Source organism: Solea solea, chromosome 6 (genome assembly GCF_958295425.1).
Source record: "Solea solea chromosome 6, fSolSol10.1, whole genome shotgun sequence".
Classification (NCBI taxonomy): Eukaryota; Metazoa; Chordata; class Actinopteri; order Pleuronectiformes; family Soleidae; genus Solea; species Solea solea.
Window position 1 is genome coordinate 31,062,673 of NC_081139.1, and position 22,061 is coordinate 31,084,733.

The 22,061-nt window shown below is 40.2% G+C and overlaps 1 protein-coding gene across 2 annotated transcripts in view; it reads left to right on the forward strand.

Moving 5' to 3' along the window:
• phactr3b (phosphatase and actin regulator 3b) overlaps positions 1 to 22,061 on the forward strand; it is a 46,096-nt gene that overhangs the window by 16,670 nt on the left and 7,365 nt on the right. Inside the window, exons 2-8 of one of the 2 annotated variants that reach the window (XM_058630691.1) lie at positions 8,701 to 8,859; positions 9,489 to 9,563; positions 9,723 to 9,860; positions 11,996 to 12,211; positions 12,280 to 12,487; positions 13,173 to 13,363; positions 17,191 to 17,344. In XM_058630691.1, the coding sequence (XP_058486674.1) occupies positions 8,701 to 8,859; positions 9,489 to 9,563; positions 9,723 to 9,860; positions 11,996 to 12,211; positions 12,280 to 12,487; positions 13,173 to 13,363; positions 17,191 to 17,344 (1,141 nt within the window). The remainder of the gene's footprint in view (positions 1 to 8,700; positions 8,860 to 9,488; positions 9,564 to 9,722; positions 9,861 to 11,995; positions 12,212 to 12,279; positions 12,488 to 13,172; positions 13,364 to 17,190; positions 17,345 to 22,061) is intronic. The other variant, XM_058630692.1, reaches the window with a different exon arrangement.

The following is a 22,061-nucleotide window of genomic DNA, read 5'->3' on the forward strand; positions in this document are numbered from 1 at the left end:
TATACCATTATTTAGCATTGAAAATGTAGCCCCCTGCACTGTTGGACCCATTTACATATTGATTTACTAATTGTTTTATATAGGCATATCTTATGTGTGTTTGCAATTGTAACACCTCATAATTCATTTACTAATTGCTTAATATTGTTTGTGCTATGTTCTTACCTTGTGCTGTCGGACCACATGGATTTGCCAATGAATACTACTGAATACCTAGTTACATGACCCAGATAACCAATAACCTCTGTTACAAGAGAAAACAGTAGACACAAAACACACTTTCAAATGTCTTTTTATTTTATTTTATTATTTTTGATGATTTTAATGATTAATGATCTAAAACTGTACATCATTAACATCATTTCAGAACAGTAAGACACACAGAAAAGTGAGGTGTCAGGTGTTCTTCACTGCAACTTACATTCCCTTCATTTTCCTTTTCCCCTTTTACCAGCCAAACCACAACCTGTCAGAAGTTAGTAGCGTTGGCTCATACTTATGAGTACAAACACACAGACAAATACATTGTGCTTACCTTTAAATAAAATGCCACCTTTCCTATGTGCCTCTAAGTGGCTCTGCAGCTTGGACAATTGTGTTGGTTTCACTTTTAGGCACAAGGGGGCAGTGAAATCGCTTGCAGCATGACGTGCAGCGTTCAACTTTGGGCGTAGTGCCGGTACTTAAGATTGAAATATGCATCTGTAAGAGACAAATAATGTCGTAATAAGTAAAACAAAATGATATAAAAACTATATGATATAACTCAGTTTTCTTGGTCTTTGAGTAGGAAAATGGCACATTTAAGTGAGCACTATCGATACGATAACAACGCTAAAAACTACCCAAAAGTCCAAAACCCAATTCTTTCAAATTAATATAACTTTATATAGTCAATATATAGTGTGCAACTGTGTTTCTGTTTCCTCGTATGACACAAAGTTGTTATCACTTGACTTTTACTCACCTCGTCGTCTCCACACTTCACATGGGGAACGAAAAATAGGTGCTTCCGGTATGCTCGCTTTTATTTTGAAAGGCTTCGAATCAACTTCCGGTCCTGACAGGAGACCTCACAGTGCAGGTCTGCAACGAAGGGTCCTGACATTGCAGGTCTGCAGCCAGACTGTCTTGACAGGTTGTGGCAGATGATAAACATTGAGTGTTGACCTGCAGTTGACCGTGCCTTTTGTTGGACTTCCTCTTTAACAGGATAAGGGTGCATGGCTGATGGAAGCGCTTTATGGGCAAGTGGTTAACTCCATTCACAGGAGCAGGTGGCACTGTAGGATTTAACCCAGTTGGGGCATCAGCAGATGACAGGTGCAATGGCTAAGGAGAGACATGCTGGTCATAGTTTGGTCATGGTGCTCCTGAACCAGCAAACTCTCAAAGTTGCGGCCTTGATTGGAGTGGAAAACAGAAACAGAGCGGAAACACCGAACTTTGAGAACCATTCAGTTACCAATGCCTGAGCCACCATGGAGGCCCATTGGTCATGGTTGGTGGGAACGTCATGCTCCCTTTCAGTTTTGTGTGTGTGTGTGTGTAAAAGAGTGAGAGAGAGAAAATGTGATGTGTGTGGTAATGCAGTATAAATAATCAATGACTTTAATTAATGTAATGCTCAATGTTTACACATCCTGAGATACTGGTTATAACTCTACATTAGAGTTCTCAGCGGGCCTGAAAATTACAACCTGACCCGACCCGAAATACATTTTCCCATTGATCGAAGCGCAGTGTTTTATTTGCAGTGGTAGCTGCTGCTGCCACTGAATTTGAATTTTCTGTAATTAATGTATTTATCCTATTTACTCTCAAAATTTTAGCTTTGATATCTTAAACAATTTTAAAATCACACAAACTGTCAGTCAATATGAACCACATTTTAATTGTGCTACACGTTGGTGTGTGCATCTTTGTAACTTAGGCTACTCAATAAATTTAAGAGGTTGACCTACTAAAGTGTGAACACAGGAGAAGCATTAAAAGAATAATCAATGTTGCTCTCGCCGTTCACTTCAGAGCCGGTGTTGTGCCGTTACAGTTACAGTTCTACATATGCTGCATTATTGTATTCATTATTATACTGTAAAAAGTGCAAGTTATCCAAAAAGTGACTTAAGCAAATGTAATTATGTAAATGTAGCTCGTTATTACCCACCTCTGATAGTTCTTACTGATTTCTCACTATGTGTTATGTGATTGCTAGGGCTACAGGACATTTCTATTGCACAGTAAAAAAGAAAAAAAAATTCTCTCAGTGCTGCGCGTTCCCGACGGGGGCAGTAGTTTTTCGGCAAGCAGTCTCTTTTCGACTCAACACCAGATCGTTTGCGACCGACACGTCACAACAAGGCCGCCATCTAGCTAACTAACTGTTCAGAGCAACGTCGCATTAAGCTACCCACCACTACACGTCAGGATGACCTGTGCACAGGCGTGATCATAGACCCCAGAGCACCACACGTGCCGAAAATATTTAGAAAAGTAAAGCGGCTGCGTCTTGCTGCTTCGTCATCTGCGAGTGCCAGTACACATGACGAAGTAAAGATAAAACCATATACAATCGTCACAAACTACGTAGATTCAATATAAATGAATTGATATTATTGTAATATGATTAAAAACACATGCACCAATGTAAATAGATAAAGGATGGCTCGGAATACTCACCGTTAAACATGAGGCACCACATGTTACAGCGCGGTCGTAATGGCGTCCAGTGGAAAGATGTCATTTCTGGTTTCTTGATTTCACTCCCCCCAAGTTGTATGTAAACTAATCACATATATTTTAGATAAAATAATCTTGTTTGTTTCACAGCTTTGATTATTTAAACCATGTTAATAAGTATTAAGTAATTACATTCAATATTTTTTAGTATTGAAAGAATTTAACAGATTATAATTAATTTCAATACATACATTTAAGAAATGTGAGTATTTAAATCAAATCAAATAGTTTTATATGGTTAAAATTAAACTCTACCATGATTCATTTCTGTGAGTGTATCTTCTCCGCAAGCAACAATACCTCGACCAATGGGATGAGCGTATTCTGTATCGTTATACTCGTGTGTGAATATGCTGTCAGCTCATTGGTCACAGAGCAGGACGGGGCCTGGTAACAAGTTTACCGTACATTTTTATATAAAGCACCCTGTTACTCATTTTCCATTGGCATTTTACTGACTATTTTTTGACTCTCACAGTAATACAGGACAAAGTGCGTCCCTTTTTATCTCAATATGGGACGGGTGCTTTTGTTTCTAAATACGGGACGATTCCGTTTTTCAAGGGACGGTTTGCAACCCTAGTCAGCACGTTTGCTGTGTGTGAGTCCTCTTAGATCACGGTTAGTTTAGTGATCCAAGTTTACTGGAAAGACACATTAACATTAACTAAAAGAAACCATAGCACTTTGATCAATATTTCAACATAAACTGTGATTTACATTCTGCATACTGGGCTGTGATTAGCTGCATCCTTCTCATCCACCCAGCAACTCCCTATTCCTCATACTACGCTGATCCTCTGCTTCTGAGGGACTTTTTTCCTTTTGCAGCATCCAGCAAAGTTACTATGGCAACGGCAGCCTGACCCTACATGGGCTCGCTCTTGCTGCTGTTACTACAAGCTTGACCTGAATTTGGTTCTGCATCCTCAGCAAAGATAGTCAAAAATGCTGTTCTACTTGTGCTACTTCTATTACATGTGTTACATACATGTTGATTGATCAGTGTTTCACAATTTTATTGTAATAATGATAATGATAAAAATAATAATAATAATATAAACATTTTAAATTAAAAAAATACTTTAACCAACCAATCAATCAATTAGCAAAATAGCTGGTGATTCATTTATGATTTGTTGCAGACCTAACGTGGGAGCACATTCTGGACATTTGGTTGAACAAAAATACACACATTAAGATACATTCTAACATTAGCCACATTTTGATGACAGAAATTTAAACAACAACAATGACATTCGATAGATTGGATAAGGACCCTCGGCCGGACATGGAGACTTCTTTGGGTCTTCAGATTTATTAATTAACACATTAATGGTGTTCTAATTTATTTGGTACAAAAATATTGATTTATCTTTTCAAAATGACATTCAGTCACATTTTATCACAGAAATTGTGATAAAAATATTCATGATTTGTATTGTGAAATAAACAGCTACTGGTTTTACCTCAGAATGAGCCTTTTATATTCATATTTGGAGGCGGGTCAGCTGTTCACAGCCATTTCTCCCACCATGTGTTACAGAAGCCCACAATGGACAAACTAAACTAATCTTTTGACTGAAGGCTAGAATACAAACCACATGAATGCAAACCACGAGAATACGATTTAAAAAGTTACAAATTTAAAAAAATATGAATCCACAGTTGTGAATTTAAGAATCTGCAGCTGTCACATAACTGTCACAGTTCATCAATTTTACACACTGTGCATGTGTTCAGAGCTAGCACTGAGTTAGCACTGAGTTAGCACTGAGCTAGCACCGAGATGAAAGAGGAAGAAGGTCTACAGTGAACTGAGTTTCAGGTTGTAAAGTACTACAAGCTACACCCTCCTCCGTCTCCACCCAGTGATGCTGCACGATCACAGCTGGTTCAGTGTCTGACTCGTTGCTCTTAACTACCACGGTCTCATTGAGGTCATGTGACCTAATGACTCCAAATCAGTGCAGGACCATATATGAAATTTAGTGAATCTTATAGTTTTTAATGTTCAAAAACAATCCCGTCAACAACAGGACTCAAACATTTCAGGAACAGAAATGTATTTGATGCATTTAATTTGACGTTACACCAAAAACAGAGAAGACGACATTGTAAACATTAGATATACAAACAGAGACAGAGACAGAATGGACAGAGCCAGAGGAAAGACAGGGACATAATGTCTGTTTGTTTACGTTAATGGTTTTTAAATTTATTAAAAAACTAACTTGTGACAAATCTACCGACTTTCTGGCATAAACCTAAATACTTTCTGTGAAGGAAATGCACAGAAAATTCTTCTGCTCGAGTGAGAGCCAATGAACTGTATTTACTGCGGGTGGAGACACACACACACACACACACACAGCGCACATAAACAGAGTCACAGACGAGCTGTGGATGTTCAGTGCAGATGTGTGTGTGTGTGTGTGGAACAATCCCTGATTTGTTTTGTTTATTTTAGTGTGTGAAATCTCTAAAGACATGACGTGTTCTTCTGATATCTCGTGTCTTTCACACTGACGTGAGTTACTTTCCATTGACAGTAGTTGGTAACACTGTCAAACAATCTCCAAACACAGGACAATCAATGACAGTGTAAGACAGAGACTCTGTGTCCACAGAACATGTGGACGGCCCCTAAATGTGGGATTTCCTGATCCTGCGAGCACAGGCAGTGTTAGGGAATAACGAGTGACATGTAACAACGTTACGTAATTTAATTACAAAAGGTACGTCGTTGTAATCTGTTACATTACTGGGAGCAAATGTGTCATTAAATTACAGTTTTGCTTTTGCAAATTTCCATGATTAAATTTTAGTAACATTTTAAAAATCGCAGGAAAAGCTCAGATTTATCTAACAGTTTTTTTCATAACAACATCCTCCTTCTAAACCAGAGAAACTTGTGATTGGCTTTCTCTGGTCATGTGACATTCTGCCGCTAGTTGACTTGTTAACGTTACGACAGTCAGCAGCAACAATGTCGGACGCGCACAAGACAAATACAAAAAAACACTTCACACAGACAGAAGATAACAAACATGTTAGTACAATGTAAAGAGTGTTATAGCCGACAGTGAAGAACCTGAGGACACGTAGCTACGTAGCTACGTAGCTAGAGCTGTAACTGCAAGCACTCAGCAGCAATTTGTGTTTCATGCTGAATCAATGACAACCCCACCTCACATGATCTTATCTTACTTATCTATAGCACCTAATACTCAGAGACAGTCTTCCTGGTATTCTGACCTGTTTGTTCTGCCTAGTTCTGGTTCCAGTCTGTGTAGGAGTCCCTTCCTATTTTTGGCCTTTCTTCAAAGATCTCTCTCTCTCTGTCTCTCTCTCTCTTTGTCTCTGTCTCTCTCTCTCTTTGTCTCTCTCTCTCTCTCTCTCTCTCTGTCTATCTCTCTCTTTGTCTCTGTCTCTCTCTCTCTCTCTTTGTCTCTGTCTCTCTCTCTCTTTGTCTCTGTCTCTCTCTCTCTTTGTCTGTCTCTTCGTCGCTGTCTCTCTCTCTCTCTCTTTGTCGCTGTCTCTCTCTCTTTGTCTCTGTCTCTCTCTCTCTTTGTCTCTGTCTCTCTCTCTCTTTGTCTCTGTCTCTCAGTGTCGTCAGCCTCAGTCACTTCCTCAGTAGAGTCGGGTGATAACACCATAATAGAGTTTCCTTAAATGATATTAAAGCTGCAGTTTGCAGACCTGCACATTTTGCATCAAATAGCAAGTGACAAAATCGATTTTATCCGTCTCGCTGCGTCTCATTAGTTTCGCTGGTTTGCCACAGGAGGGCGATGCTGAACACCGTTCCAGTGCTAAATGGACCGGGTTAGAGAATGTGAAATTGTGAAGTGTCAGTCAGTCAGTCATCATCTACCGCTTTATCCTCCACCAGAGGGTCGCGGGGGGTGCTGTGCCAATCTCAGCTACATCGGGCAATAGGCGGGGTCACACCCTGGACAGTTCGCCAGTCCATCGCAGGGCCACACACAGATAGAGACAAACAACCATTCACTCTCACACTCACTCCTATGGTCAATTTGGAGTGTCCAATTTACCTATCCCCACATTGCATGTTTTTGGACTGTGGGAGGAAGCCGGAGTACCCGGAGAGAACCCACGCACACACAGGGAGAACATGCAAACTCCATGCAGAAAGGCCCTTGTTCCAACCGGGGCTCGAACCCGGGTCTTCTCGCTGCAAGGCGAGAGTGCTAACCACTAAATTGTGAAGTGTGTTCATTTTAATTGTAATATATAGATAGATAAAATATAATGTTAGTGACATGACCGTTTTAATGTAACACTAATAAGATCGTCCTTTAGTGGTCCTGCAGCGAGGACATTTATGTCAAAGCTAGAACACGCGAGAGCTGCTGCAACAGAGACTGTTGACTGTTGATGGCACAGAAATAATACTATTGAAAAAATACGAGGATGATGTGTGTGTGTGTGCCCAGGTATTACTAATGGGGGGACCTAAACCTGTTTACACAGTCACAATATGGGGACTTGTCTTCCTTGTGGGGACAAAAATCAAATCCCCACAACGTAAATTTTAAGGTGAAGATGTGTTTTAGGGTTAGGGTAAGGTTAGGGTTAGGATTAGGCCAGTAATGTGGTTAGGGTTAGAGTAAGTCTCCAGGAAATTAATGTAAATCATTGCAATGTCCCCTCAAGTCATGAATGTCATATGTGTATGTGTGTGTGCATGAGACTGGCAGGAAGAGCGAGGGCAGCAAACCTGAACTTTTCAGTCAGCTTATGTCAGATATATTAATATTATTTCAATGTTAAATAAGAATTGCCTTAGTAAGCATGTGAGAGATACATATTAATGATGTGTCATCAGCCAAAATAATAAATCAAACAAGGGTTCATTGTTGGGGTGTGCGCGTGCACTGCACCACCTCCATATGTAAGAACACTAATATTGACAATAAATCCCCAGAAATGTGCTAGTCCAAAAATGTTTTCAGTCACTCACTCACTCACTCACTCACTCACTCACTCATTGTCTACTGCTTTATCCTCCACATGAGGGTTAGGGTTAGGTACAGGCAGGCAGGAACAGCGGGGCACACCCTGGACAGGTCGCCAACAACCACTCGCTCTCACATTCACACCTCATTAAAATGGGAACTTGATCGATTCTCTAAGTATTTGGACTGTGCACACGAAGAGAACATAAAGTGGGATTCAAACCGATGACCTTCTTCCTGTGAGGCAACAAGGCTCGCCACTGTCTGCAGTGTGTACCTGAACATTATTTGTATGCTGCGCATCATCTGAGAACAGGGTCTGTCAAGCAATACTATCAGACCTGACTGAGGGAGCGTTTGTGTGTATACAGCAGAGGTGCAGGGGCGAGCGGAAACAAGAAGCTTTTATCCCATCAAACATCTGAACGACTTTTTTTAATAATAGAATTCACTTCTGACGTGTTTTTATGTTTGAAATAAAGTCACTCCGTGTTGGCAGCATGGCAGACACTGAGAAACACACAGAGAGTCATGAGGAGCTCAATCAACCAAAGAAACATCAAAGAAAAATGGTCAGGATAAGGTCAGGTGGAGGTAAACCCACATCAATGAAAAACAACGTACTGTATCTCATCACAGTATGGTAATGCAACAGATCCTTGTGTTCTTGCCCAACGTATTTACCTAAATGAGGCACATGCTGATGTCTGCACTGACCTCAGAGCTGAAGCAGTGTGTGTTTGAAGAAAACTTCCATCGTGTGTGTTTTCTGGCTGCTCTGAATCCATGTTAGTCATTCACTAACCATGTGATTCTCTGTCTCCTCAGAATTAGACTGGAATCAAGAAGTCCAAAAGTTCATGGATGCCAGTAGTGTTCAGCCAGTGTTGTGACAATGTTGGGATGTAAGAAATGTCTCAAATCTGATCTGATCATCTGCAGCCCATTTGAAAGAAGTGTGTTTTGTCTTGTGTTATAGAAGGGATGGACCAGCAGAGGGCGCTGCATTCAGGTTGCCTGGTATCAGGGGTTCGCACACCTCCCGTCCACCGCAGCAGCAGACTGGCCAGCCTGGGACGCATCTTCAAGCCGTGGAAATGGAGGAAAAAGAAAAATGAGAAGATGAAGCCCTCAGCGTGTGAGTGTGACACAGGCTTCTTAATGTCAGTGCATTTCTTTATGTATAAACAAGCATTAATAATCAAATCAGATTATATTGATGATTATATTCATTCACCACCTGAACTGATGCATTTGGCTGACGTGTGCTCAAATACCTGTAAACATCAGGCGCCATCTGGTTTGTGTACTAACGTTTTGATTCGCCCTTGAACATCTTGTCTTATCTCATCATATTCTCAATCTCAGCCTCATCTTCAGAAGAGCCGCCAGAGGCCACTGCTGCTCCAGCTGCTGCAGCTGCTCCAGCTGCTGCAGCTGCTCCAACGTTAACTTTAATGGATGCAGTTACATAACTCGGTTCACCTTTCAGAAAGAAAGCAGTCGGCATTTGCTTCCCCTCATTCTGCTTCTTTCTTTTTCTTTCCACTCTTTCGTTTTATGATTCCCCGATGTATTATTTTCAGGCAGCATGATGACAGCTAACCCCCGGGTCATTCAATCTGGGCTCACTGACGCTGTCTGTGGGCGGACTAAACCATTTAGGCACATAAAAAAAGAAGGAAGAGGAAAAACAGTGGATAAAACTGAAAGACTACATTGTATTCAGCAAACTGCCTCCATAAATGTTTGTTTTGTTCTATTTAGCCGCTGAGAAGAGAGCAGCTGTAAGACAGAAGAGGGAGGACCTCGTCATGAGGAACCCTGGGGAGACGGAAACAGGTGCACACACACACACACACACACACACACACACACGCACAAACACACACACTAACCTTAACCACCACAACTAAATGCATAACCCTATGGTTATAGGTTTGGTCCTCACAGAGCCACACACATACATGCCTAACTTACTCCTGTGCTGTGTGTTTGCAGAGTCACTTGTTGCCTGTGTGGGTAACAGTGAAGATCCGGATACTCACTCTGAGGGTGAAGACAGAGAAGAGGCGGAGCCTGTGGCCCCACTGGCCAGCACCACTGAAGACCTGGGCAGTGATTTAGAAGCATCAACAGGTACAGAGTAGAACACTGTGAGCCACAGTAATTAAGACAATGATGAAGGATGAAGGATTTAAAAACATTCTTCACTGGTCAAAGGACTGAATCTGAATTATCATTATTATTATTATTGTTATTAGTATTATTGTTATTACTGTTGTTATTTTTACTATTATTGTTATTATTATTACTGTTGTTATTATTATGAGTATAATTATTATTAATATTATCATTATTATTATTGTTATTATTATTATTACTGTTTTTTCCACATTTTCTTCTCTAGACCGACCCCCTCTTTACCAGACTAGATGCTCATTGGCCCCCATGTAATTTGAGTTTGACACCCCTGGTTTACAGGTTCCTCAAATCTTAAAATAACAAGGTTGACAGCTGGCACCACTTAAGAATCAGTCACATAAACAACTGTGTCTCAATGTGAGATGACAAAACAAATGTAAATACATTGACTTACATTACACTTCCTTATTACGTGCTCTTTCCTACATGTAAATGCAATAGAATTCTCTAAAATCCTCTCATTTTGGTACATACAGATATTTAGTACCTTAACAGTCCATACCTCCTGTTGTGTAGCACACTGCAGCTCTGTACAGCTCCAAAGCACATGGCGTTGTGGCATCTCGTCCTTCCAGAAATGACTCCAGCAGGTTTTTAGTGACATTCTGTTGAACTCGACACTCTGAAACAGACCAATGACAAAATGACCAAAAAATAGACTGAAATGTTTGAGAAAACCTTGATTCCAGCTGCTCAAACAGGACCATGTTCAGGTATCTGACACATTTGTGTCAAAACAACTATTCTTTGACATTTCATAAATCAATTGTACCTGATAAGTAATCAAGTAAATCAGTTGAATTTCAACTGTGAAAATAATTGTAGTTGCAGCCTTTTTTTTATTAAATTAGAAACTGTGGAGAAAATACCAGCGACACAGTTCACAGTAAATGCTTCAATTACTTCAATTCAATATTGTCCCTTGTTTCTATAAATAAAAATGATATCTCTGAGCAGCAAAATCTCAACATCACAAAAATATTGTAATAAAATGTCCCTTACATTCATCTGTTTTTTTCAAAATCAGATAATTCTTTTAAATCACTGATTTAAAAACAAAAAAACAATCTGTTTGAAATAAATGAAAGTCTTCCAGTAAACTAAAGCCTGTCACAATCTGAACATGATTCAGTTTAACTGTATATATATAAACTAGAATATCCATAACTTTAACACATATAGAACACTGCATACTACACATGTATTTGAAAGGTTTTTATAATATATATATGAAAAAGTGTCCAATTTTAATGTTCAGCGTTACTGACCCTCATTTTAACCACTTATCAAAAGGTTTGAAAATAATAAGCAGATGTTTGCTAGTATGCATGATGTAATAATAATAATAATATATAATATAATAATAGCGTGTGAGATCTCGTCTACTGCTGCCTGTTAACTTTGTGTCACTTAAGTAAATCCAAACAGAGGATTTCAAAAGCTGAAGTCACAATATAAGACATTTGAACTTCCTGATGCAGGCAGAGGTGTATCAGTTGTAAAATCAATGATTTTCTCTATGGCCTCAGGTTACCAGTCTAATGGCAAGATAAAGCAACAGACATATTCTTAAGATATAGACTTTTAAGCAGACACACATGTTAGTGAGACTTTTGGTCACTAGTTCAAATCTGTGTTTTCTGTCTTTATCTGGTCAGTTATAATAAATCCCTCCAAGAATTCAGCCCATTGTTCTGGTTTTATGGTGGTGAATTTCCCATAGAGAAATGCGTGAGTTACTGTTGTAATACAACAAATATACAACATACTATTATCAAGCTAAATGCAAAAAAATAAAACAACAGTTTTCCCCCAATTATAGACCAAAAAAAGCCATTGGGTTAACTTTTGTTGTTTTAAATAAATGATTGACAATTAAGGAAAACTGTCATGATATTCAGAGGGAGCAACATCCTGCTCCATGTAAAAGAGCTTTGTGGTAACATGATGCCTTCAATGTTCTCACAAATGTTGCTGTCAGTGTTTTTTATTTAGTACAGTCTGCAACATCATGTCCCTGATTGTCCACTAAGTGGAGACAGAGACCAATCACTGCTGCTTTGTCTCAGTGCAAGATGTGACTGAGGCCTCGAAGACGGTGGGAGACTCCTGCCAGAGCGACGACGGAGGAGACGACAGCAACTCGCTGAGCGACCCCAGTGAGGAGCCGTCGACTGGGAAGGGGAAAGAAGACGTGACGTTGACCAAGCCCCAGAGACGAGCGAGCACCCCTCCTCTACCCAGCATGCCAGTCAAACTGCTCCCCAGGCTGGGCAGCCTCGACTGTGAGTACACCAGGTCGCTGCTGCGCTGCTCTGAGGTGGAGTCTGACTCTGACTGTCGTCCTCCTCAGGTGCTCCTTCTGTGCCAGTGAAGAAGTCTCCAGCCACCTTACCCAGAAACTTCACACTTCCCAAAGACCCTCATGGCTCCCTGTTGAGAGGCAGGATCTCCACACCGACTGGGTCCCCCCACCTCAGAATGCTGCACCCACAGCTGCCCCCTAGCTGTATCATTGAGGAACTGCACTGGGCCTTGGCCACGAAACACAGACAGGAAAGGTCGGACTCAGCATTTCTAAAACATGCACACAACACAAAGTAACCTTTGTTTTAGTTATTTATATCTGCCAAGGGAATCACATTTAGCAGTCAAACTTAAAGCTCACATTCAAACCATTGTCAAATGCTATTAAAGACTGTGTTTAGATCTAAAGGAAGTGATTCCTCGCATGTGTCAAGACAGAAGGAGGAAACAGCAACATTGCTGTAGTAAAGTCAGACGGCTGTAAATAAGTTGGAGAATGGAATGAAATAAAATGAATTTTACTATTGAGAAAAACCCGCTCATTCAGCAGTTTGACAGGATGCACACACACACACACACACACACACGCTCCCCTCAGTCAGGTGATGCAGCAGAGCCATGATTTACTTCACGACTGTGTCTTACCACATTCTGAATGTGTGTATCTGCCTTGTTGTCATGACATGAGTGATCATTGTGCTCTGTGTACATGTTTGTATTACAAATCACCAGCTAAGCTAATTAACTAATGGGAGTTATCAGTAAATGCTGTAATAAAACTGTTAATGTTTTATCAAGAGATGGTTAATACTAAACATTTGTGGAACATGTTTCCCACTTAACAAGGGAAACACATTTTCAACTGTTCAACTTTTCAACTTTTGAATTTTGTAACTAAACCTCAGGTTAGAATTAACAGGTTGTGTCGTGTGATTTTAGTTTCCAGGGAAAGGATGTGCGTTCATCCCCAAAGCGGCGGCTGGAAGGCCGACTGTCCCGCACATCCAGCACAGAGAGAGAGCCTGGTGCTGAGTCTGACTGCAAGAAGAACTCTGATGAGAACAAGGAGAACCGGCCTCTGGATGAGTACCTGAGCGACCAGGAGAGCTGGAACCAGTCTGTGATCTCTGGTAGGTTCTAGCTTATCTATTTCATTATCCACTCACTGCTGCCCTTTATTTACAATGTGAACATTACTGGGAGATTTAGAGTGACGTCCAGGAGCAGACTTTCCCGTGTTACATTTTCCTGGCTGTTCACGTGGCTCAGTTTTCGGCCGCCTGCCATTCACATGTTCACGAAAACCAAATAACCAAAACTAAAATTAAATAGACATTTTTTACAAAAATAAAAACTAGTTTAAAAAAAAACCAATAACTAAATGAAAGTGAATTGTGTGTTTATTAAACTAACTGAAATTGTAGTGAAAAGGTGCTCAGTTTTTGTCTTTGTAAATTCATTTCATACATAAAAAACACTCACAGACACGAAAAAATACAGTTCACAAATTACAACCTCCTAAATTGAACGAGTTGATTTGATATTGAAAACAACAAACAACACATGTACATGTATATGTCACAGGCAGTTTGAGAATCTCTGACATTTCAAAACATGATTATGTTACTTGCTTGTCACCTCACGGACCACTAGGGGTCGCTCATGGACCACCATTAGTGCATGGACCACACATTGAGGCTGATCTCAGTGAATCAAACCTTTTTATTGTCTGACACACCAATGTCATGTGTCTCATGAGGGTTATTCATTATTATTATATCTGCTATGTTCATGTGTGTCTTTAGTTTGTTGGCTCTTTTGATTTTTACCTGACACACTTTAGCTAATCTCAGCAGTATTGTACACATGTTGCACTTCAGGTTCATTTCTTGTTGTATTTGATTCTGTGATGGTTGTTCGTCTGTCCTTATACATTATCTTGCATCTGGCAAATACTCCATATTAAAAATAACTAACACTAAAACTAATAAAAACTGAAAACAAAAAAGTCTAATACTGAAATTAAAATGATGCTCTACAGTTAAAACACGTTCAAACTGGAGTTACTGATGCACACTGGTCTCATAACAAACTTTAAACAAACTGGACAACATTAGCACTTACTAATCTGCATGTGCATCCCAGTTGGTATTTATTAGGGATTGGCACGAGTATTCAATTATTCAGTTATTAGCTTGAATATAAATTGTCAATCCTTTACTGTTAATCTGTTTGTAATATATTAGAAAGATACCAACAAAATGTTTTATCAATGATTGCAGTCATAAAGAACAAACCTACCTCGCAGCTAAGCTCAACACATTCTGCATTACTTTAACTCGTGCTAGAGTTTAGAATATATCTTATTTTGTTAATTCGACAAAATAATGAATAATGAATAAATGTTGACTTTTGCAGCAAAAAGACCCAGGTTTGCACGCATTGGTTTACATGATCATCTTCTCCGGGCTCTCCGGCTTCCTCCCACAGTCCAAAAACGTCAGGGGGTTAATTGGACACTCTTAATTAAACATAGGTGTGAATGTGAGGGTGAGTGGTTTTTCATCACTGTATGTTTGCCCTGCCATGTTCTGGTGACCTGCCAGGGTGTACCCTGGCTCCAGTTCCCCATGACCCTCATGTGGAGGTTAACGTCATGCATGTACACATGTTGAAAGCAACTGAGAGATGCCGGCCTACCAGATACATGACACATCAGATCTATAGGTACCCACAACTCAGTTATCTGTCTGACTGAGGCACCATTAAAATGAGCGTCAGCGCTGTCCTTGGTGCTGATCACGTCCTCAGTCACTCAGATCACAGTTGACACCACTGATATTAGCAGCACCATCATTAACACACCTGCCCTCAGTATCAGGCAGCCTTTTCACAACAACAGCGTTACTAGGGGAGTCAAGTCAACCATTTTACACTCAATGACTATTTGACAGCCTCGCGCACATTAATCAAGTGAGCACACACTAACGCACTTACGCACACACAACACAAAATACACAAAGGCTTCAGTCAATACACAACAGCAGTGCAAGTAGACAGTGTTACTATGATTGATTTAAACACATCTTACCTTGGCTCTGTGTGTCACTGACCTCTTCTGTGTTGGTTATTTTACAATTTTTGAATTTTGAATGAGTTCCTCAGTATACATGTCCTTAAAATAATGGAAATATACACCATCGTTTAATGTTTATGATATTTAAACATTACTTTTTCTTTCTAATATTTTGAAGTTTAAGGTTATTGATAAGTGAAAGATGCAGGGTCTCCAGCCACCACCAGGGGGGGCTGGACCTTGAGGTCAGCACCAAACATGAAGCCAAAGCTACAGAAGAATCAGGATCATTCTCCCTCTGACCTTGAGTCAGAATCCGGACTTTAATCCAGACATTTGTGTTAGTTGTTCTCATGCAACTCAAAGGAGTTTGATGACTTTTTGATAGAATAACTTGATTCAATTCAATTCAATGTTATTTGTATAGCGCCAAATCATAACATACATTATCTCAAGGCACTGTACATAGACGACATCAAGGAGAGCAGAGAAACACAACAGTTCACACAATGAGCAAACACTAGGCATCAGTGGAGAGAAAACAGAAGAAGAAATCTGTGACAGAACCAGACTCAGAGATGTGCGGTCATCTGCCTCGACCGGTTGGGGTGAAAGGAAAATGGGGGACAGCGGAGAGGTGGGGGACAGAAAGGGGGGAGAGAAAGGACAAGAGGGAGATGAGGTAGAGACAGAAGAGAGAGAGAGACCAGGAGCAGATACACAACAACTGTATCAAGTTACAAGTTTATACAGTTAATGAAATCGACTTTTTAATTATAGCACAATAATAATGGTGATGATATGGGTAGCCTCAAATGATGAATTGATGAAACCTTGTTATTAATGTTGTCAGTTGTACAGTTTTATTCTAAACTGTACAATGACTATAAAACAGGGGTGGGCAATTATTTTCCCCAAGGGGCCACATGAGTAACAAAAAATATTGTTGAGGGCCGGGCCAAATTTGAATTAATTTTAATTTAATTGTATCTCTTTTATCTAAAAGCAGTGCATTTTATTGTTTTGGTGTAAACTGGGCAGCATACAAACACACAATAAACACAATTACTAACCAACTCTTTTAAAAATATCAAATGACTACACTATATAATAAATACTATTATACTATACTACTGTGGTGTAGTGCAGTGACCACAACCCGCACAGAGCGCACCTGCACGCTTACACACGCACACACACACACACACACACTAATGCTGCAATCATACCGGGTGAGTTTACATACGAATGACGGTGCTTCGCTGGTTAGATAATAAGATAATAAACATGGAGGGAGATAATGATAACTCCTGAACTTAAACTGAGACACTTGTAGAAGAAAAGAACCACGGACCTCGTTCTTAACGTTGCCTCTGACTTCTTTGTGCGCTCTTTATCAGATAAATTCTTGTGTTTGGTCACGCAGTAGCGATTCAGATTATAATTCTAAAACTCAGCGACTTATGTAGCACAAACTAAGCACACGGCGTTACCTTTGACGCGTGTAAAGAAATATTTAGCAGTCCATGTCTTGTTGAAAACGCACCATTCGGAATTAACTTTTTTTTACGTGAGCCGACATTTTTAGGGGTAACTGGCTAACGTCACCTGTCGCTGTGCAGACAGACACAGATATGTGAGTCCATAGGTCAGGCTTTTCAAAATAAAAGCAACACAGTTGTATTGCATGCGCAGCATAAATACTTGTTCATCTGTGTTTATGACTGACCTGCGTAAAATGCCCAGGTCTGCTATAAAAGGTCAAAACATCACAACATTTGTATTGTTATTTAAAAGAATATAACACTTACGGTTTTCTTTCTTAACCTGAAATATGTTTGTATGCATGTATTTAACATCTCCTGTGTTCCTGGACAACAGGGACACTCCCACGCAGAATGAGGAAAGAGCTGCTGACTGTGAAGCTGCGGAACAGGCCCAGCAAGCAGGAGCTGGAGGAGCGCAACATCTTCCCTGTCCGCACTGACCAGGAGCGGCAGGAACTCCGGCAGCAGATCGAGATGAAGCTGGCCAAGTGAGTCACTCTGTGTGAACCAGCTGTCATCCACCCTCTCACAACACCTTACACAGCTGCAACTCTATGTCAGATTTCACATCAGTGATCCCCACTACCTGCCATCTCCCTCGCTCAGCTCACTGCCCACTTCTTGGCATTATTATAGTTAGCTTTAATGACAGTACATGAAAACAAGTAAAGTACGTTCATGTAAGCGGAAATCGCTGTAAAATAAAAAATGGTTTGTAGCCTTACAATTAGCCTTTAAAGGGGAAGTTCGTAGTTGCTAGTGACACCTAGAGGAGAGGCTGACATTTACAACAGAGAAATGCTCCTCTGCTCACCCCCTCCCTTCCCTGAGCGCTACGGTGGCCTCCACTGATCAAATGACGTCCTCGTCATCTGTGACCGTATCAACAGATGAGGTTCTGTATAAAGTTTTACTTGTGTATATTGTTATTGTATAGATCATAGACGTGTATGATATGATTTTTTCATATCCTGTTAGCATCTCATGGCTAGCTGCAATAATTACATTTTACTGTACGTTGTCAGTCTGAATGAGAGGAAGGAAGAGAGGGAGGAAGAGAGAGGGAGGGGGAGCGAACATCTGCTCCCCCTCCCCCTCTTCTTCAGAAAAGAAGAGAAGAGATGAGATGAGAAGAGAGGTTTGGTTTTTCCCTTTATTACACATTTCAGGGAGGCAACCTACATCACTGACCAATCAGAACAAAAAAAAACCTGGAACAACAAAATAACAGCAAAACACATGAGAACTTTCCCCAGAACACAAATTTACAAATAGCTCCCCATCCCTTCCCACCGAACACAAAGCCCCCCCCCAGAGCCCACACACTCTTCCATATTGACTGTCACTTTATAGAAAGCATGTTCCACCCTCAATCGGGCCTTCAGTAGACCCTTCAAAACTGACACCGTGTCCACACTCCTAGAACCATGGGCCCTGTTTCTGCAAGTCAGCCAAATAGCCAACTTGGCAGAGCCAGACAAAAAGTTCAACAATGTCAAAAAAGGTTTCCCTTTTTCTCCCCAAGATCCTGAAACAACTTTTTAAGAAGAATAAACTAAGATGCCAACCTATGACACTCAACAAACAAATGTGTGAGGGTTTCGGTCTGAAAACAAAACAAACACTCATCCTTAACCCCAGGATCAATCTGTGTCTGTTCATAGCTATGAGGCTATGATAAAGGCTTGATAAAGTTCCTTCTTGCCTACATCCTGAAACTTGCCCAGATGTGGTGTTGTAAGGGACAGCAGCTTACCCGCTCCTTCCTGCCACTCCCCCACAGCTGGGGAGATAGACAGAGATGGGAAGCTGTACTCGCTGCCCTCACTCCACTGTTCACACAGAGTTTGGTCTGTCGCAAATGCTCTCAGATGTTGCGGCAGAGCAGCACAGACTTCTTCCACCACCCTGTTGATCAGTCTGATGGAGGTGATTTTTCCTCTCCCCCTCAGGATGTCACTTTATTAGATGGCCCAGTTTGGTGCATCCTCCCTCTCTGAGTGCTCGGACAGAAGATGCTCTTGAAAGAGCTGGGTTTTCAAGAGCTTCTTGAAGATAGACAGGGACCTGGTAGCGTTTGGTAGGTCATTCTCCCAGCGTGAAACAACACATGAAAAGAGACTGTATTGTAATGTGTGGGGTGTTGGCATCGCCAGACGACAGACGGAGTAGACGAGGGGTAACATAAGCCTTTAGGAGAGCATTTAATGAGGTGGGAGCAGACCCATGAAGCATTTTGTCATGTTGGAGGATTGGTGAGGCCCTTTAATGGAGGAGCAGTGAACTGACTGCTGATAGCTGCCACTTTGTCAATGAAAAATACAGCAGTGACACTGGATGAGAAGGTCAGTAGTGATAGGAATTTGTTTAGGTCAGAGGTTGACCGGTTTAGTCACCAAGATGGCATGGTATTCAAAGAAGTTGTACTTGACAGAGGGTAGTAGTTGTTTGTAAGAAAAAGAAAGTGCAGCCGGCGTAGGATTGTTTTCAAGTTTAATCCAGGTCTCAGTGAGAACAAGGATGTCCAGTGATAGGTGGTTGGCATGGGCAGCCTTGTTCACTGCTGACTGGAACTGCCAGTGAGTGAGGTGTGTTTCAAAGAGTGGAGGTTCACAGGGTTATGATGCCGTTTGCTGTTGTGAGACCTTCTGCGTAATCCAGCGATAACAGGAATGGGGCAGGGACACATTTTTATTTTACAGCGATGAAGTAGAGACCGAGCTCGGGTTTGCCTTTGTTCAGTGGCCTTGCTCTATGAACACACAAGAAGGTGTAACCCCTGCTTATATATGCTACATTACTTGGACACGGCTGTTCTTGCGTTTACTGATTGCAACCAGCTGAGACCGCCCACCGAGGGTCAGACAAGGGAGGGTTCAGAGAGGGAGTGATTAGCTGTTCACAGCCCAGCCGTTTCACCTTATCCTCTTTACAAACTGACAGCTGCTGTGTTTAGAACACCAGGGAGAAGTTTCATGAAGGACAGTACACTGGTTTCACACTTGTTTCACACTGGTTTCATACTGGTTTCACACTGGTTTCATACCTGGTTTCATACCTGGCCTCAGAGTTTCCTTCCAAGTCTCTGACATGTTCACATAAAGCAATAGTAAGTATCCAAACATCACAATGTTCATATCAGGGCATCAAACTTCATTTTTATATATGATACTACCTAAAATCTGTATTTTAAAATAATTGTATACTAATTTACTTATATTTATACCTGTGTATATATATATATATATATATATACATATATGAATATATGTATATATATATGTTTATATATATATACATATATGAATATATGTATATATGTATATATATATACATATATGAATATATGTATATATATATACATATATATATACATATATGAATATATGTTTATATACATATATGTATATACATGTATATATGTATAGCAGCAAGGCCATATAATAAACATAATAATATTATAATAATGATAATAATAGTAATAATAATAATAATAATATATTATATTATATGATAATAAATCCTATCAGTTACAGAATGTTTCAGAATCTTCTTTTCCCCTTGGTAAATTGCTGTGGGAATTCCTTATATGGGCGTGTTTATAGATCACATCATCAGGCTTTACAAAATGTGTTGTTTTTTTTTGTGTTATGTTTTGTTGAGTCAAAGTTATGATTCATTTAGTTCACTTAAAAAAAAGTAGTAGTGATAGTAGTGATACTTTTCTTGTTCATTAATTATATATATAATTATAATAATTATATATATATATATATATATATAATTATATAATATATATATATGACCTATTTCCAAATTTAACAAATTCAATTCGATATATATGTTTTAATATAGTGATGGAAATAAACAGCCTCAATGCTCTGTGTTGTAAAGGTTAAATAAAACATATTAAAATCATTATAGCTATCATGATTTCATGTCTCGGGGTAAAACAGGACATGATATTGCATCATAGTAAAAAAAACTCTTCCTACACTCTTAAATATTAATTATTGATTAATGATTCATTTATCATTGTCAGATGGGCTTTTATACTGTCGTTTATACTGTCGTGTCGTGTCGATGTCAGACTGAATCTTAGTGAGATCCTCCTGACTTTGCACCAATGTCTTCTGCAGCTTCACAGTCTGGGTCTTATCTGGGGCCTCAGTTTACTCTGCTCCACTACCTTCTTGACATTGACTTCCTGGAACTCTGTCACTTGACCCTTTAGTTTCTCCTGCTCCACTTCAAAGGACTCTGTGGTACCCGCTTGCGCCTGGATACTCTCCCAATCAGCCTTCCTGTTCCCGGAGATCTTAGGCAAGCTTATCGGTGTGATCTCAGGTTGTCCAGGGTGCGAAGGGCTGGTAACACATCTAGTACCCTGCCTGTCAACAGGCAAAGAAACAACAGTCGAGTGGGTGTGAACAGATGGGATGGTACGAGCACTGGTTACTGGTCGGATATGCCCGTTTGTTTTGCATGCCCACCCATCCATCAGTTCCTCCTTTTTAATTTCTAATGTTTAAAGGAGTCTCCATTTCTCTTTTCCGTAAGGCCGATAGTCTTTCCAAACATACAAGTGTCCCTGAGTTCGTGGAGTTTTTGATCCAGTCTTTTCCTTCTGGCCTCTTGCTGATTCCACTGTAGTGCATTTTTTCCTCTCGAGTACCTCAGCCTGATCGAAAGCTGAATTGAACTGTGTTACGAGGGTGCTGACAAGCTGGTTCAGAGAGGCCTCAGATGCAGAGGCCTTTTAATAGTCTTTATTAGCACTCGTTAGCAAAACGCAAGACAAAGATCCTCTTACTGAGGGAAAACAAAAGCTAGGCTATGAAAAACCATAACGAATGGGGAACGCAGCGCTCTTCAAAAGAAACACTATGAACGGGAAACAAAAATCACTCCGAAGAGGAAACTAACTCAGACTATGGTTAACACCTAAAACTCAAAACAGAAAACTCTCCAAACGGAGGAAAACAAAGCTCTAAACACTTCAAAACGGAAACTAACTCAAAAGCACAATCCTATTGATTGGCGATCTTTAACTAACTGAGAACATGGTTGAAAACAAAAATCTATCAAATAAAAAATAAATCACAATCCTAGTGATTGGAGTTCCTAAAATGACTGAAAATTTAGAAACAGAAATCTCCCCCAAGGAGGAAAACAAAAGGGCTATAAATCTTAACTAAGGTATCA